At 49.4% G+C, this 19,051-nt stretch overlaps 1 protein-coding gene across 5 annotated transcripts in view; it reads left to right on the top strand.

Annotated features, from left to right (window-relative positions):
* PTP4A2 (protein tyrosine phosphatase 4A2) overlaps nucleotides 1-19,051 on the top strand; it is a 259,598-nt gene that overhangs the window by 95,495 nt on the left and 145,052 nt on the right. For 3 of the 5 annotated variants that reach the window (XM_086955650.1, XM_086955653.1, XM_086955652.1), the window contains exon 3: nucleotides 8,078-8,170. The exons of the other annotated variants lie outside the window; for them this stretch is intronic. In XM_086955650.1, the coding sequence (XP_086811776.1) occupies nucleotides 8,078-8,170 (93 nt within the window). The remainder of the gene's footprint in view (nucleotides 1-8,077; nucleotides 8,171-19,051) is intronic. 5 annotated transcript variants of the gene reach the window in all.

Raw genomic sequence — 19,051 nt, 5'->3', positions numbered from 1 at the left:
ATAGAAACTGAAACAGGCGGAGCCGAAATCCAAACCGAAACTATTCAAGATGGTGGTCGGTTCGACGTCGACGCACGTTGCCACGAAGGCGGTCGACGATCCTTCGGCGTCGAAGATGCCCGTCAGCTCCAGGACTGGGACTTCGAAGCAGGCCTCGACCAGCAAGCACGTCGCTCGAAGGGCTCGGTGTCGGCGACCAAACATGGCGAGAAGAGCAAAGACCTTCCGTCGAAAAAAAGTCTCGAGCCAAACCTGTCAGGACTCAAGGCTATGCTTGGAAAACGGGTTGAACCCACGACCAAGGACGCCCCGAAAGTGTCATCGACGCCCAAGGATGGGGGCGCCACGCGCCGGGAGCTCTATTCGACGCGGTCAAGCGAGCGGCCTACACAGGCGTCGAAGAGACCCGAAACAGCCACTTCAAGCTCGAAACCTGCGGGCTCCGCGCAAATAAAGTTTGGGCTTCCGCCTACGGCCCGCCCAAAGCATCTCGAACGCCATGAAACCGCGGAGGCTACCAAGACGTCGAAGGTGTCCTCCAAGTCCACACACGAACAGGTCGTCTATCACGAGCCTTCTTATGACAACCAGGCAAAACTCTTTATTGACTGAGTCGGGCAGGCTTACCGTCCACAAGCGCAAGATCGCGCCCGAACATCCCTTGGAAGGTTACAGGATTCCCCTCAAAAAGAAGATGGTCTCGTCTACCTCTCCGGTTCTTTTCGAACCAGTTCAGGGCTATTCGCAACAAATAGCTCATTCTCCGGCACAAAGTGAGGAGGACTTGAATGCAGACTATGGCCAAATGGCCTACTCTTACCATACCGACACTGATCAGGATGACTCGCATCAATGGTCAGGGACAGGGGATCAAGGCGATGACCCTGATGACCCCCATACCGCTCAGGACTCCCAGTCCTACAATGCTAAACCATCTCCAACTGAGGACACCGCAGCATTTAATGCATTAATTGAGCGGGCAGCCCTTAACCATGACGTCGACATGCATGCCGAGCCAGTGGATGAGGATTTCTTATTTGACACCTTCTCCACATCTGAACGCTCCACTAAGACTCTACCCATGCTCAAAGGGGTCCTCAAGCATGCGACGGACATTTTCAAGGAGCCAACCAAAGCCAGGGTTATCAACCCCCGGATCGACAAATACAGGCCTGCCCCAGTGGACCCCACCTATATCACAGGCCAGCTCCCCTTGGACTCCCTCGTGCTGGCCAAAGCACGCAAAAGGGCTAACTCTCAATCCAGTGGTGACGCTCCCCCTCCAGACAAAGAGTCAAAGATCTTTGAAGCGTCTGGAAAGCGTGTGGCAGCCCAAGCCGCTAACATTTGGAGAATAGCCAATACACAGGCCCTGTTGGCTAGATACGACAGGGCGCACTACGACACACTAGAACAGTTAGTGCAGCACAAGCCTGATATGTACAGAGAAGGTGCCGAAATGAATATACAAGAGGGGAAATTGGTCTCCAATGCGTCAATCAAATGCGCACTGGACGCAGCAGACACAGCGGCAAGGGCAATTAATACTAGGGTAATGCTGCGACGCCATGCATGGCTGTGCATCTCAGGGTTTAAATCCGAAATCCAAACCACTCTTCTCAATCAGCCAGTTAACCCGGACTTCCTGTTTGGACCGGAGGTTGACACAACACTTGAGAAAATGAAAAAAGACACAGGTGGCGAAATCCATGGGGGCTCTGCAGTCCCAGCAGTTTCGGGGCACTTTCTTTCGTCGCTCCGGTAACAGGGGAGCCACAAGAGGACAGGCTCTACAGCATTCCCAGTACGCCAAGGTCAACACGCAATCTACCGGCACGAAAAAAAAACAGGGGTGGATACCGTGGGAACAGCGCCGAAGGGAGAGGACGCGGCAATAACGGCACCAGATCCTCCGCTCCCAACAAACAGATGGTCGGGGGGCAGTGACAAGAAGTCACTAACACCTGTCGGGGGAAGACTCCAGCAGTTCCTGCCAATCTGCGAAGACATTACAACAGACAGGTGGGTGAGACAACTTATCCGGTACGGCTATTGTCTAGAACTGACCTCCACCCCCCCAACATACCCCCAAGGAACCGTCCTATGTCCACAGAGCACACGCACTTATTGCAGCAAGAAGTACTCTCCATGCTGCAAAAAGGAGCCATAGAACTCGTGCCTGTAGAAGAACAGGGTACAGGGGTGTACTCTCTGTACTTCTTGATTCCAAAAAAGGACGGGTCCCTGCGTCTCATTCTAGACCTCAGACCCCTCAACCAATACATCCTTTCAGAGCACTTTCACATGCTAACCTTACAACAGATCCTGCCGCTGCTCCGTCAGGGCGACTTCCTAGCCACCCTGGACCTCAAGGATGCATATTTTCACATTCCCATTCACCCAAGTCACAAAAAATATCTCCGGTTCACTATCAACAATCAGCATTACCAATTTAAGGTTCTGCCGTTCGGGGTCACTACTGCTCCCAGGGTCTTCACCAAGTGCTTAGCGACTGTGGCAGCGCACCTTCGCAGGCAAGGGGTTCACGTGTATCCCTACCTGGACGACTGGGTCGTTCAGGCCAGTTCAGCCAAGCAGTGCGGCCGCGATATGTCGCGGACCATTCACCTCCTACACAGTCTGGGGTTCTCACTCAACTACGCAACACTAAACACTCAGTCTGCCACAGCGCAGCCGAACGCTGCCAGGGTCAACAGCATGCAGCTGCTCATTCGGAGGTTCAAACTGTGAGAAGTTGGCCTGATATGTAGTGCTCACTATTCTAGTGATCACTGTGTATCATTCCATACGACCCTTATTGATGATTGGTTGTAAATCAACCTTTTAGACCAGCTATCCTAGTAGCATGGACAAGAGCAGTCTTTAGGCTAAACTCTAGAGGGCGTGTTAAGTCAGCTGTTATACCATCACATATACCCCTCGAACACCAAGTGAAAGGACACCACACAAGTTGTTATGAAAATAAAAGTATATTTATTTAGAACACAACAGCCCTGGACTCTTTATGAGGACTGGGCGCTAAGCACAATACAAAGCTCTTACAGAAATTCTGAAAGTCGCACAATTTACGCAAATGCCCGAGGGGCACGGAAAACCATATACTACAAAAGTGGAATGCGAAATATTAGCAGGTAAGTAACTAGTCTCAAAGGCTTTAGGATCGCTAGGACTGGACTACTGAACCTTCAGATTACGAGCAGGAGGCCTAGGGCGATCGGGTGCAGAGTGTGCACTCTCACGCGGGATGCGGGACAAAGTCTATGGATGCTAGATTTCGTAAAGTTAGTGTTATCGGACGAATCCGTCTAGATAGAGCTGAAACGAAAAAAGGATCTGGACACTTAGATAGTTAAGCAATGCTGGAGCACCGAAATGCTTAGGTTACCTAGCCCAGGGGCTGCGGCTGCATAAGTCTGAAAAGACGTCAGGAATTCTCGTTGCAGTCTATGGAGCCTGAAAGAAGAAGTTGCTGGCAGGCGACCAGTGATGAAGTTCGATGTGATCCAGGCCTGGATCGAAGATGGAGGACACCTGGGCTCTGCAGTCTCACGAACCAGGAGGCGTTGTCGGCGACCAGGATGGAGGTGCGAGCTGTCCCACGATGGTATCTGCTGTCGACGTCGTTGGACCCAGGATTGGGGCAACAACTCTTGGCAAATGCAAGCCCACGTGGTGGACTCAAAATGGCGTCTGGAGTGGACCAGGAGGGTCGGGGTTGCTCCTCTGTCGGAGGGAGCAAGGGCCAGTCTGGAGCAACCAGACCAGCGTTGGATGTATCGTCGTTCGTCGTCAAGAGGGCTACAAGCCAGCAGGCAAGTGGCCGGACAACTCGGTGAGCAGCAAAGAGCAGAAGGGCCCCATGCAGATCTCGTGGATGCTGGGGGGCTGGACTTCGGTGCTGGAGCTGCTCCGGGTTAGGGCTTCTCAAACCCCAAAGCACTCACTCGAGGATTCCTCGGCGGTCGTGCTGGATAAGCGTCGTGCAGTTCTGAAGATGGCCGGTCCCTCGAGGTCTCGTCACACCCACTGATCTCAGCTGGGCTGGTGTAGGTAGAGGTCAGAGGTGCCAGGGAAACCGGGTCTCGTCGTGCTGGTCGGTCTGGTTCCGGAGGAAGGACATGCAGCAAACCGCAGTGTTCTTAGTTGGTGCCCGCAGATGCAGGGTGACTACTCCTAAGTCACAAGGGAGAAATCTTGAGAAGAAGTCTTCAGTTCCTTTCGTAGAAAGTATTTTCAGGATTCAAGGATGATCTAATTTGGAAGGGTCCCCGCTCCCACCTTTATACTAAAGAAAGGGGCTGGTACGGGACTAGGTCCTGCCCATGGGTGGGACCAGGAAGGGGGGTGGTTACACCCCTCTCCCATGCCGGACTTTCCCCAGCTCAGGGGCTGGTGTGCCCCTGGAACTGGTTCAAACTGGCAGATACACAGTGAGCACCGGGGTGCCACTTGCAGTCACCTTCCTATTCAGCCCTGCCTACCTAGGATACACAAAACCCTGTCTGGGATGGTGCTAGCACCGCCCCTGACAGGAAACCCTTTGTCCAAGCTCCCCTCGCTGGAAGGACTCCCAGCTGCAGGGGGTCAGACTTGTGTCTGTGGTGGCAGCATCCATTTTGTGATGCTGAGGCTCGAGTTAACTTTAACCGGGGTTCACAGTTACATACATGTCGTGTCCCTCTAGAAGGGTGGAATGCTAACCCAGTCGCCAGAACTGGCCAGGGGTTAGTATCCCAATTCGTATGACACCTTACTCGACATGTGAGTCGACCCAGGCATACACACACACAGGCAGGCACGTGCACACACACACACACACACACACACACACACACACACACACACACACACACACACACACACACCCCCTCCAGCACCACTGACTGGGCTCACGCGCACACACACACACACACACACGCACATACGCACACCCACATATCCCCCCTCCACTCACCGTGCTCTTATGTCTCGTCGCCTCGCTGCGCTCCTTTTCTCTGGCGCATCTCCACACGGGAGACACTTCTCTGGATCTTCACGCTACCGCGGGGCTCTCCCTCCATGATGGGAGCCCCGCATCAACGAGCAACACCGGCCTCTTCCGGCCGCGTCACAGGCCCCGCCCATGTCACACGGGCAAGGATGCCTGACTTCCTGGTTTCGCCCCCGCCAGCAACTCTGTTTCATGAAAGCGTGCAGCAACCTAGACCGGTAACTTGTGATTGCGGGCAAATTACTTGTTTTCTTCTAAGCTGTCTGGGTTTCATTTCCCGATCTTCCGCTGTCGCGAAACACGTTTTTCATAATCCCCTCCACAGACCGCATCACTCTGCTGGCCTCCACTACCCCCCACCCCCTCTCTAGAAGGAGTGTGAGGCGCGCGCGGCCAATGCTTACCCTGTGTTAACTTGTGTGAGTTTATGCCGCAGGTGTGTATGATAGTGCAATTTCTCTGTTTCTGCAGTTTGTAGGAGCTATTGAATGGTATCCGGTGGCGCCAGTGTCCTATGCCAGTGTGCGCAAAAGATTATCATGTATTTACCTTTGATGAAATGTAGGAAACCTCGGCGGGTAGTAGGCGTTCAGCCAGTCACTCTCGCTGAGCGCAATGAGGCAGTTGATTCGTAAACCCCAACTACAGACCTAAACTATTTCCCAGATCTCGTTTCAAATACAACGTATGTGTATGTATTATTCTTTCCCTGCACAAAGCATTTTCACCGCAAAACGCCATTTACACTCATTTCAGAGGCCTGTCTTTGCCACACAACCCCCTCAATTCTCCACGCCTAGCTCCTTGATTTTTCAATGGGGAATATTTTATTATACCACTAAACAGGCCAGAAGGGCAAGGAATAAAAACTCTGCCAATACCAACAGGCGGGAAGAGAACAACCGAAGAAGTTGAAAAAGGGAAAAATACACCCAAACGAGAATAACGTGCGCTCAGTCAAGGGGCATGTTCGCGTCATCGTTAATGGGGTTCATTGCATAACACTAAGTGAACGTAAATAACATTGAAATGATGCTATTAAACATTCCTCCCCAGTGCTGCGCTGTCCATTGGAACTAGTGCTGAATGGACGTCCAATGGTCGTGCGCAGCACTGGGGAGGTAGTGCTGCCGTCGGCCAATGCACCGAGGCAGCACTTAAGGGGTTAAAGAGATATTGGATGACCAGAACGTGTATTTTATGTAAACATTTTACAACACTGTTTCTATTTCTGGTGTTATAACAAAAATGTTGGGCTTATATGTATTTGTTGCATTCTTGCTAAAAACAGTTGTGGTAAAAAAAAAACTTAAATAATACCCCTCTGATTGGCTGTTGAATGATTATACTCGCTCTGGATTTTGAAAGTATTTTTTCCATCTCTGTATCCCTTTGTTCTGATTTCAAAGAATACAAATGGGTAGGCTATCTGGCTCTCCGAACTAAACGCATGCTGTCACTAAAGTAAATTAATATTAACCCCTTCCATGCTGGGCCGTTTCCGCCGCTGTGCGGTAAATAAAAGAACAGGGGCGGGCCATGACGAACCCCAGCCGTCATCAGCACACGAGCGCCGCAGAGCGTGACGGCTGTGGTTCGTCACCAGCATGGAAGGGGTTAAACAACATTGAAATGTGGTCACACACATTGTTTTATTAAACGTCCAGCACTCAATGGTAAACTATGACGGGGCCTGTGCCTTTCCTTACCGCGAGGGTGGACTCCGCCATCGGCTATGGGGTAAACGACATAAAACAGAACAGAATCATAATTTTATTAAGTTTGTCTTCTATTTGAAGAGAACACGCATAAAGGGGTCTCATAACATGCACATTTGATTTAATCAAATATAACTTTTTAATCTAATAAAAAAAAATATCAAATCTCGGTAGCTCCTAGAAAACGTCATTGTTCTCGGGTTTCCTTGATCTACTACCCCCACAAGCTTTTTTTACGCCAAATCTTGTGGCGAATTTCGATACTTAGTTAAGGGATGGGTCTTTTTAGATACTAAACTATTACTTTTCTGCTTGCTTCCTTCCCCTCTGGGACACCACCACATCACTCAGCCCAACCACATCACTCAGCACCACAACAGCACTGTCCTTGCTTGCTACCAACAAGCATTGCCATAGCCAATAGGACTTGCATTAGGAAAGTGTAGGCTATTTGTTTTGTGAATAACAATGCTATTCATTTTTATATATTCAAAGCCAACACATATTAAAAAAAATGTCATTTACAATACCAATAGCTCACACTTTCCTAATGTAAATGTAGGTGTACTTATATAGCGCAACCTGTCACCCAAAAGTGCATCCTGGCGCTTGCTTAGGAAACCCGTCCTGGTATTCCCCTCTGAGAGGCCCTGGCAGGGTGTCCACAGGGTGAAAGCCAGGCATCCCGCCGCGAGGGGCCGTAGTGGAGATTAAGCAAGCTATTGCCCAGAGTTGCAGAGTGAGACCCCGTGAGTCGAGTAGGCACCGGAGCGAGAATTGTCGAGGCCGTGGAATTTTGAGCCCGAGACCCGCTGAGGCGGGGAATCGAACCCTGGTCCACGGTCGATCCCAGTTTCCGGGTCTGCCGCCTCTAACCACTGAGCCACACTTCTCCACATGCGAGACCTATTGCATTGCAAATGCTTGTTACTGAACTGTTCGTCCACACTACCCCAAAAGAGAGCATTGGTATTATCTACTTCAGCCTCTGAGGATCCACTGGACTCTGTGCACACTATACCTTACTTTAGTACCGTATATACAAAGCCAGCTTCCTACAACTATCCTTTATCCTCTTCACAACGTCACGGTTGAAAAGATGAATTGGCCAATTGTATTATTAAAGCATGACTTTCAATTTGAAAATGTGGCTATTTGTTTGTTCTGGGATCCCTCACATATGCATCAATGTACTGCCTTTTGTTAATGAATGATTGAGAATTAAGATTGCAAGTAAGAACTCTTTAATTGATGCAGTGATCTGCTGTTCGTATCTGAATAAGTGTTTTCCTTTATTGATTTTTAGTAATTTTAGAATTATCGAAACTTTTTTTTTTTTCCGGTCAAGGAACTGAAAAAGTATGGCGTGACCACTTTGGTCCGAGTATGTGACTCCACCTATGATAAAGCACCTGTTGAAAAGGAAGGCATTCAGGTTTTTGTAAGTTGATTTTTTTTTTTATTCTAAATCTGATATTCTGCTGTCTTGCCTTTTCAGAATGGGGCAAGTGAGACTAATGAATGATGTCACCAGAACATCAAGTGATGATAAAGAACAAAGTCAGGTTAAAGAGGCAGGACTTTAGTGTGGAGGCTCAGTTTCCTTCAATGAGCAAGTAAAATTGAATATTCACAAAATGTACCACTTGTTTGTGGAATGTTGCTATTCAAGGAAGATAAGATGTACCCAGTGCGTATGCCTTTACAGTTGCCTTGATTTTACAGGGCTGTAAAAGTAGCATGAAGCAATGTGCTCACTAAATCTGTTTACATTGAGAGGTGATTAAAGTAAGGTACTCGAAAGTGCACAGGACATGCTAGTATGGGTAAGTGGATTGGAGGTTGCTCAGATATTATTGCCAACACTGTAAATAAAGCAAAGTACACTGCGGCTCAAACACCTGTAACTTTTCACCATCTCAGATATGCTAGAATGGAAATGCTCTAATTGTGATGAATAGTATGTTTCTAAGCTTTAAAGAACTCTGTAGTATTCATATCTATAGGAAAGACAAATGCGATGAGATAAACAGTTGCTAGTTTATTTCATGCAGAGCTGTCACAGGACATGTCATGTAAGCACACAGACTCCTAGCAACGGTCACAGAACCTAGAGTTTTACATTGCATACCTATATTCTGCCACCTTTAACTAAGAACTGAAAACTACAAGCTCCTTGAATGTTTATTATGTTAAAATAAATTCAAATGTTTTAAGTAGCGTGAAGTAGTGTCTTTCTGACAACTGTAGGAAAGTGTCATTTGGACCAGATTGCCTTCCCAAGCTAGGGTTTCCTAAATGAAAATACATGTTCGAGGCATGTGAGCTGTAGATCAAATGCTTTGCATACTCCTGCCATCTAGTGTTTGGTCCAGATGTTTGCAAGTTTTTCTTACAGGCCTGGTCGCTCCCCACGCCGCACAGCTCCACCTGTGTGTGTCCGTGCCCTCTCCCCCCACGCCACCGCTGCTGCCGTGAGTTCGAGTCTCTCTGAGCCTAGTTGCTCCTGGGCTCTCGCCTGTGCTTGCCTTTTTATTGGTTTCTTTGGTACCATTGCTGTATTTATTATCTGCTTGTAACTGTACCCCTTGTGCCGTATCCCGCTCCCCCCTCCCCTTTTTTCTTGTGTCCTCCTGCCGCTGCTCCCTTGTGGCCCCGCCCCCTCGCCAGCTGATTTGCCACCCCGCCTCCCAGCTGCTCCTCCCTCCCTCCCTCAAATGGTGGCAGCTGCGCGGCAGTGAGAGCGACCCCTGACACTGCCTGCAGGCCAGGTCGCTCCCCAAGCCGCACAGGCACCTGTGTGTCTGTGCTCTCTCCCTCCACGCTACCGCTGCTGCCGTGAGTTCGAGTCCCTCTGAGCCTGGTTGCTCCTGGGCTCTCGCCTGCGCTTGCCTTTTTATTGGTTTTCCTTCTGTTTCTTTGGTAACATTGCTGTACCCCTTGCCCCGTATCCTGCTCCCCCTCCCCTTTTTTCTTCTGTGTCCTCCCTCTGCTGCTCCCTTGCGGCCCGCCCCCTCGCCAGCTGATTCGCCACCCTGCTCCCGCCTCCCAGCTGCTCCTCCCTCTCTCCTCGCCTCACATGGAAGGAGCTGCGCGCAGCAGGCGTGCCAGAGGCAAGTCCGTCTGCGCCTGGACCGCGCCCAGCTCCAGAACCCCTGGACCCTGCGAGCACCACTATAACAGACTCCACTACGACGCCTGCACCCTCTACGCACTCAACACAGGTAGAAACCACACCTGCTTCCAGGCCACCCCGAATCGGACCCACGGACCCTTCTCCTGCCACACCTGCAGCTTCACCTGCGACAGATCCATCAAACCTCCAAGGACTGGACCCAACCACCTCCGCTGCATACTCCTCAACACCCTCTCTGCACGCAAACACGCTGTCAAGCTCTGGGACCTGCTCAACACCGCCTCCCCAGACGTGGCCTTCCTGACCGAGACCTGGTGGAACGACACCTTGGCACCCGACATCGCCATAGCCATCGCGGACGGCTACAAGATCACCCGCAGGGATCGCGCCAAAGGACCTGGATGTGGAATAGTCATCGTCCACAAGTCCACCCTTAAGGTCGCCACCCATGCAGACAACACCCTCCACGCCGCCGACCTACTGCACTTTCGCATCCACACCAACCCCAACACCACCCTCAGAGGAACACTCAATTACAGACCCCCCGGACTCCAGACTCAGTTCAGCGACTCCATCGCCGACCTCGCCAGCACCCACGCACTTGCCTCCACGGACTACATCCTCCTCGGGGACTTTAACTTCCACCTCGAACGACGCCAACTCAGCCACCCTGATCAACAACCTCGGCCTCCGACAACTCTTCACCACCCCCACTCACGCTGCCGCAAACACGCTGGACCCTGTCTTCTCCACAAGCGCCCACGTCTCCTTCAACCACACCACCGAACTCCACTGGACCAACCAACGCAGCATCCATTTCACCTTCAAGAAACCAACCACCGCACCCAACAGCTGCCTCGCCGCTGCAGGAGCTAAGTCACCGAAGACAGGCTGATCACCACCCTCGCCCAGAACCCACCCGCCGACCCAACCAATCCGGACGCCGCAGCCCGCAACCTCAGACAGTGTATAGATGACTGCGCCAACACCCTCGCCCCGCTCAAGAAACCCTCCAACAACTGCGCTAGCAAGAGAGCCACCTGGTTCACCGACTAACTCCAGACTTCCAAACGTGCATGCTGGAAACTGGAGAAGAGAAGGCTCCACGAAATCACACCGGACAACCACACAGTCCACTAGGACGCCACCCGCAGACACCACCACCACCACCCCATCAGATTAGCCAAGAGATTCTCCTTCAAAGACCGCTTGGACAACAATGCACACAACAGCAAAGAGCTCTTCAGCATCGTAAAGAAACTCTCCAACCCCAGCGTCCACGCCAGCGACATTCCGCCCTCACAAGAACTGTGCGACTCACTAGCCAACTTATTCCACCGCAAGATCGCTGACATCCACGACCACTTAACACCACGACCGCCCCGACTATGCCAGACTCCACCTCCCCTGTGAACACAACAAGCGCCACCCGCCTGATCTCCTGGTCCAACGTCCATGACGACGAGGCGCGCAAGGTCATGAACTCCATCCACTCAGGATCTCCGTCAGACCTATGCCCACACCACGTATTCAACAAAGTAGATGCAGCCATCGCACCACGACTACCAACAGTGATCAACATCTCCTTTGAATCTGCGACATTGCCGGAAAGCTGGAAGCACGCCAAAATAAACGCCCTCCTGAAGAACCCCAAGGCGGACCCCAAGGACCTTAAAAACTTCCGGCCCATCTCCCTGCTCCCATTCCCGGCAAAGGTAATGGAGAAAATGGTCAACAGTCAGCTGGCCTGCCACCTGAAGGACATAATCTTGGACCCGTCCCAGTCCGGGTTCAGACGAAACCACAGCACGGAGACAGCCCTCATTGCCGCCACAAACATCAGGCGCCAACTAGACAACGGCGAAACATCAGCCCTCATCCTCCTGGACCTGACAGCCACCTTCGACACGGTCTGCCATCGCACATTAAAGACACGCCTCTTAGAAGCCGGAATCCAAGAGAAGGCCCTCGACTGGACCACATCCTTCCTCTTCGGCAGAACCCAGAGCGTCCGCCTCCCACCCTTCCGATCCAAAACCACAGACATCATCTGCGGCGCCCCCCAGGGCTCATCCCTCAGCCAGACGCTGTTCAATGTCTACATGGCCCGACTCGCACAAGTGGCCCGCCATAACGACTTCAACATCTCCTACGCTGACGACACCCAGCTCATCCTCTCCCTCACCAAGGACCCACTCACCACCAAAATAAACCTCAATGAGGGAATGAAGGCCGTTGCCAACTGGATGGGGAACAGCGTCTGAAGCTGAACTCGGACAAGACGGAGGTACTCCTCCTCGAACCCACCCCCTCAGCCTGGGACGACTCCTGGGGGTCGACCACACTGAACAGCACCAACACCCACCGACCATGCACGCAACCTAGGATTCATCCTAAACTCCTCCCTCTCCATGTCTAAACAAGTCAACGCCGTCTCCTCCTCCTGCTACAACACCCTTCGCAGCGCCGCAGGATCTACAAGTGGATCCCGACCGAAACAAGAACGGTGACACAGGCCCACGTCAGCAGCAGACTGGACTACGGCAAGGCACTCTACGCAGGCATCCCAGCCAAAGACCTACGACTACTACAAGGCATCCAAAACTCCTCTGCCCGACAGATAGTCAACGTCCCCCGCCACAGCCACATCACCCCCCACCTGAGAGACCTACACTGGCTCCCCGTCGACAAAGAGGATCACCTTCAAGCTCCTCACCCACGCACACAAAGCACTCCACGCCGGACCAGCCTACCTGAACAGCAAACTCAGCTTCTACACCCCTACCTGCCAGCTCCGCTCCGCCAGTCTCGCCCTAGCAGCTGTCCCCGCATCCAACAAACTACTTCCGGCGGCAGATCCTTCTCCCACCTCATCGCCAAGACCTGGAACACCCTCCCTACCCACATACGGCAGACACGAGACCTACTTGCCTTCAGAAGACTTCTCAAGACCTGGCTTTTCGAGCAGTAGCAGCACCCGCCACCCCTCAGCTCCTTGAGACCCTCACGGGTAAGTAGCGCGCTCTACAAGTATTATGATTGATTGATCTTAGAAGAAGTCTTTCCAGTCCCTAGGTATGGTGACTCCTTTTGGTGATGTTACGCATGGGCATCGACTCCATTGTTGTATTGTTGTTTTCTCCCGTTGGGTTCGGATGTATTTTGCTGCGCTCCGTTTGGAATCGGTCCTTTGGTTCCCCTCGGTGCGCAATCCACACTCCCCTCGACAGTATTGTTTTTGAACGCATTTCCTTTCCTGTATTGTTCGACTTTACAATCAAATCTCAATTTTGATTGGAATTTCCCTGGCAGCCTATCCGCGTTGGTCCGGCTCTGTCGATGGAATTGACTCCCTTTCAAATTCTGCCTCTTTGCCACGCAAAGTATCCGCGTATGGACTTGCGTCAGGTGTGTAAATTGTGCTTGTCCCCAGAGCTTAAAGAACAAGACTGCAACAAGTGCAGACTCTTCAGATTGAAGAAAACTCTCCGTGATCGTTGGGCTCGATGTCAAGAGATGTAGCGTCAGTAGTTGGACGACACACCAGATCGTTTCGGCAAAGACTCTAAGCAAGAGGGGTTCTCAGTAGCTGAAGAACAGGCTTCAGGGGTGTCTGACTCAGTCAGAGTTGAAGACTATCCTCGAAGACGACGATGTGCCACAGGGACATGGGGAAGTGAGTACAGAAGACCACCCCCACCACCTACTGTCCCTAATAAAAATAATCTAAGGCCTCAGCACCACCTCTGCCATCAGGCCAAGGTCTGCACCTAGAAGAGGTTTCTAATGCTCCCCCATCCGGCTCAGCACGGAAACACTTTGATAATCCTTCCGAACCAGTAAGCCAAAATCCACTTCTGAGCTGAAACCTTCCGGCTCTAAGCACAAAACGGGCCCTGAGCCGGAACCTTCGCCTCTGAAACCATAGAAACATTCCTCTGAGCCGAAATCTTCAGCACCAAATGGACATTCTAGCTCAGCACCACTAAAGAGCTGCCCGTACTGCAACCGGATCCAAACATGGATGTTGTACCACCTAAGTCTGATCCGAAACAGAAAAAACTATACATTAATCCTAACACAGGGCATATTCACGCTAAACCGCCATCCAAACACAAGCTTCCTGATGACGCTCTTATAAGATTCTATTAAAGAGGAAAGATTTGGGTACTAGTCATTACCACTCACTACCATCTCCTCCTCCTCACTCTCCACCACAGCTTGATCTTTAACACATTACATCTCGTCCGTCTCCTCTACCTCACCCTGATGTAGTTGACACTGAGGATGATGACAGACATTTACCAATAGATCCTTGGGTGGATTATACAGTTGATCCTCCACAGGATACAGATGCAGATTTATACCCTGCTAGACAATCTCCACCTGATGACAATCAGGAGCTCATTGCTAGAGCTGCACAGTACTATGGGGTGGAGCTCTATAAAGAGTCCTTGGAGGAGGATTGTCTCTTTGAAAAATTCTAGGAACACATCCAGTCAGACACTGCCAATGCTTAAGAGTATGTTGAGGCACACCAACATCTTTAAAGATCCTGTACATGCTAGAATCCTCACTCCTAGAGAAGATAATGAAAATAGGGTCTGTTGGGGGAAGGTTTAGTATTTCTTAAGGGTCAGTTACGCTTGACTCTGTAGTAGTATCCAATGCTCGAAAGCAAACTAGTTCTGAAGCGGCTGGGGATGCTCCTCCTCCAGATAGTCAAAATTGATAGATGCTTCTGACAAACGTGTAGCTGCGCAAACAGCTAATCATTGGAATATTGCAACACCCAAGGTCTCCTAGCAAGATATGATCGGGCCCACTGGGATGAAATGGAGCAATTACTACAGTTTATCCCAGATGAGCATAAGGCCAAAGCTCAGTATTTAGTTCAAGACTCACGTTAATCATGTGGCTGGAACTTGTTTTGGCATTCTCAGATTGCTGCAAAAAATTTTTCAATGGCTCCCAGTTGAAGCCAGAAAGCCTCTGGTTCAGGGACTGATTGTCAGTAGGCTCGATTACGGAAATGCCTTGTTTGCTTCCATTAATGCGAGCTTGCTGACTAAATTGCGAACTATACAGAATGCGGCGGCAAGGCTGGTGCTGGGCCTGCCTCCCAGGTCTGCCTCTAAATCCTCCCGTAAACAGTTGCACTGGCTCCCCGTGCGCCAAAGATGTCATTTCAAAATCCTAAGTATAACTCATAAACTTTTACATGGGACTGGCCCGTCCTATTTAATAAAGAAATTGGCCTGGTATACCCCATCTAGAGCTCTTCGCTCTAGTTCTAGGTTCATGTTGACCCAGCCTCGAGCTTGTTCAGCTAGGAATGGGTGCCGCTCTTTTTCATGTGGCCCCCCCAACTATGGAATAAACTACCCACCCATATCATATCCCTTGTTAACCATCTGGAGTTTTGAAGGGTTCTAAAAACGTGGCGTTTTCCTAAATAAAGTCCCACTATGCTTATCTTGCTCTGGGGGGTCAATGCCTTTCTCCTGCAAAGCGCCTTGAGACCGTTCCGGTGATAAGTGCGCTATACAAGAGCTTTTGACATTGACATTGACAAGAAGGTAAACTAATTTCCAACACTTCCATTAGATGTGCTCTAGATGCGGCAGACACTGCAGCTAGTGAGGTAAATGATAGCATCCTACTCCGAAGACATGCCTGGTTATGTATTTCAGGGTTCAAACCTGAAGTCCAGCATTCCATACTCATCATACCTTTTGACAAGAATCTTTTTGACCCTGAAGTTGATCAAGCACTCGAAAAAATGAAAAAAGACTACAATGTAGCAAAATCCATGGGAGCACTTAAATCTCCCTCAAACTGTGGTTCTTTTTGACACTCCTTTTACAGGGCAGGATCCAAGTTCACAGGGACAGACCCAAAAACTTCCTTTTACAAAAATAATTCCCAATCCTCTTTTATATGGATTTTTCAGAGAAGGCTATAGGGGAAATAGTCCCAGGGGCAGAGGCAAAAACACCACACCCCGCAATTCCCCTTCCCCTTCCCCAAAAAAGCAGTGACTTCCCCACACTTCTCTCTGACTATTCCACACCTGTCGGAGGAAGACTTCAAGACTTTCTCCCCATTTGGGAATCAATAACAAGTCATTGGAAATATCCGACATGTTAATTGCCTTGAGACTACCAATAGCCCTCCAAACATTCCACCTCAATATCACAAATTGTCACCAGACCACCAGTACTTGCTTCAACAAGAAATGCAACCTCTATTACTCAGGCTATAGAACCAGTCCCACTTCAGCATCAAGGGCCGGGGGTTTATTCCCTTTACTTTCTAATTCCCCAAAAGGTCGGCTCAATAAGACATATTCTAGATCTGAGTTAAACAAATACATACTGTCAAAGCACTTTCACATGGTGACTCTTCAACAAGTGCTTCCCCCTTTTACAGAAAGGCAACTTTGTCTACTCTAGATCTGAAAGATGCCTACTTTCACATTCCAGCTCATCACAAATACCTCACATTTGTGATAGCATGCAAACATTACCAGTTCAAGGTACTTCCATTTGGCGTCACCACAGCCCCCACAGTGTTCACCAAATGTCTTGCAGAAGTACCCACTCATCTCAGGAGACAGTGTATCCATGTCTTTCCTTACTTAGACGACTGGCTTATCAAAGTGGGCACTTGCCTGAGTGTGTATTATGCAGTACTGGTAACAGTACACCTAGTTTATCAATTGGGTTTCACAATCCATGCACAGAAATCTCATCTGTGCCCTGCACAAGTCCAGTACTATCTAGGAGCTTCCCTCAACACTCTAAAAGCTCTAGCCTCTCCCATTGTATCCAGGATTCGCAATATTCAGTACACAATACTACAACTTCAAACCAATCAAACATTACCAGCCAGAGTTTGTATGCAACTGCTGGGAATGATGGCATCCTGATTACAATCGTAACTCACTCAAGGCTTCACATGCTTCCTCTGCAGTAATGTCTAGTGCATCAGTGGAATCAGTGAAAAGATCAATTGAACGATGTAGTGTTGGTTGACTGCTGCACCGATCGCTCTCTGCAGTGGTGGAACCCTCAAAACTTATCAAAAGGGCAGCCCTTCATAGACCAGATTCAACAGGCTGTACTGACAGCAGACACATCTTTAACAGGTTGGGTGCCCATCTCCAACATCACACAGTACACGGGATGAGGTCAAACAATCACAAGTCTCCACATCAACTACCTGGAACTTCTAGCAGTGTTCCTAGCACTCAAAGCTTTTCGCACTCATCTTCTAGGCAAAACTGTCCTAGTCCACACAGACAACATGACAGCGAAGTATTATCTACAGAAACAGGGAGGGATACACTTTCTCCAGCTGTCTCGCCTTGAACAAAACATTTGGAATTGGGAAATTCATTACATAATTTATCTTCTATCGCAACACCCTCCAGGAGTACACAATCAAATTGCCGACCTGCTCAGCAGACACAGGCAACAAATTGGAACTTTATCCCCAAGTTCTTCTTCTCTATTTTCAACAATGGGGGTTTCCACAGAAAGATCCTTTCTTCCACGGTACACAACGCAAAATGGCCCAACTTCACTTCCACATTCCCACACCATCTATCCAAAGGCAATGCTCTGTGGTTGAATTGGTCAGGGATATTTTCCTTCCCTTTTTGTCCTCTCCCACTAATTCCATTATTGGTTCTGAAGCTCAGACAAACATCCCTCACACTGATCTTAGTGGCTCCTACATAGGCTCATCAACCTTGGTACACTACCCACTAACTTTCAAACGCTACATCTCACACCCAATCTCCTCACTATGAGCCATGGAGAAATCGCACATCCATATCCCACAAAAATTAACCTAGTGATCTGGCTCCTGAAGTCATAGTTTGGTAATTTACAGCTGTCACCAGACTGTATTAAATTCTCAAAGAAGCTAGAAAGCCTATTACTAGAGCATGTTCTGCAGCAAAATGGAAACTGTATCTATTGTAACATGATGCTACTGTACAAAACCTCATTTATGGCAATCTGGATTGGCTTTCACATCCATTAGTTTACACCTAGCAGCAGTAGCTGCAAAATAGACAACAGTTATATCTATCCATAGTACCAGTGATCAAAACCTTCCTGGAAGGATTAAAAAGGGTGATACCACCAAGATTTCCACATGCACCAGAATGGAACTTCAACACAGTCCTCACAAGACTAATGGGTCCACCTTTTCCATAAATGCACAAATGTCAGTTACAATTCCTCTTATGGAAGGTTGCCTTCCTCATAGCAATAACCTCACTAAGGAGAGTTGGCGAACTTCAGGAATGAACTATACAAGAGCCTTTCTTTCAACTTAACAAAGATGGGGTGGTTCTTCGAAACAATCCTAAATCTTTTCCTAAAGTAGTGTTCGATGCATATCTGTGCATAGATCGCCGCCTAGTGTTGGGTCCGGATGATTGCACCTTGTTGTCCTGGAAGAGTCTTCGAAGTATCACGAGATAGGTGACTCCTCCCCTGGACTACAGTGTGCATGGGCATCTTCTCCATCCTCAGATTGTTTTTTTCCACCATTGGGTTCGGATGTTATTCCTATACTCCAACTTTGGAATCGGAACTATACTTTTCTAGAGGCTAAGGCCTTCAACAGTATTGTTCTCGCTCAGTACTTCTTGACTCTATCAAGCTTTCCATCTCGAACCAGTCGTCGACGCGGGCCGTTGGGCCTTTTCGACGCCACGTGGGCCTGCTGTTGATGGAAAGGAGCCCGTTCAAAAGGTGCCTACTGTGAGAAGTTGGCCTGATATATGCAGTGCTCACTATTCTAGTGAACACTATGTATCAGTCCAGACAACCCTTATTGATTGGTTGTAAGTCAACCTTATAGACCAGCTATCCTAGTAGCGTGGATACGAGCAGTCTAAGGCTAAAGACTCGAGAGGGCGTGTTAAGCCAGCTGTTATACCATCACATATACCCCTTGAACACCAAGTAAAAGGACACCACACAAGTGTTATGAAAATAAACAGTGTATTTATTAGAATCACAACAGCCCTGTACTCTTTATGAGGACAGGGTACTAAGCACAAAACAAAACTCTTACGAAAATACTTAAGTTAGCACAGTATATACAAATGCCCGAGGGGCACGGAAAACCATATACTCTGAAAGTGGAATGCGAAATTACTAGCAG

The sequence above is a fragment of the Lissotriton vulgaris genome, chromosome 2_1 (assembly GCF_964263255.1).
Source record: "Lissotriton vulgaris chromosome 2_1, aLisVul1.2, whole genome shotgun sequence".
NCBI classification, from domain to species: Eukaryota; Metazoa; Chordata; class Amphibia; order Caudata; family Salamandridae; genus Lissotriton; species Lissotriton vulgaris.
This window is presented reverse-complemented; position numbering and strand designations above follow the sequence as displayed.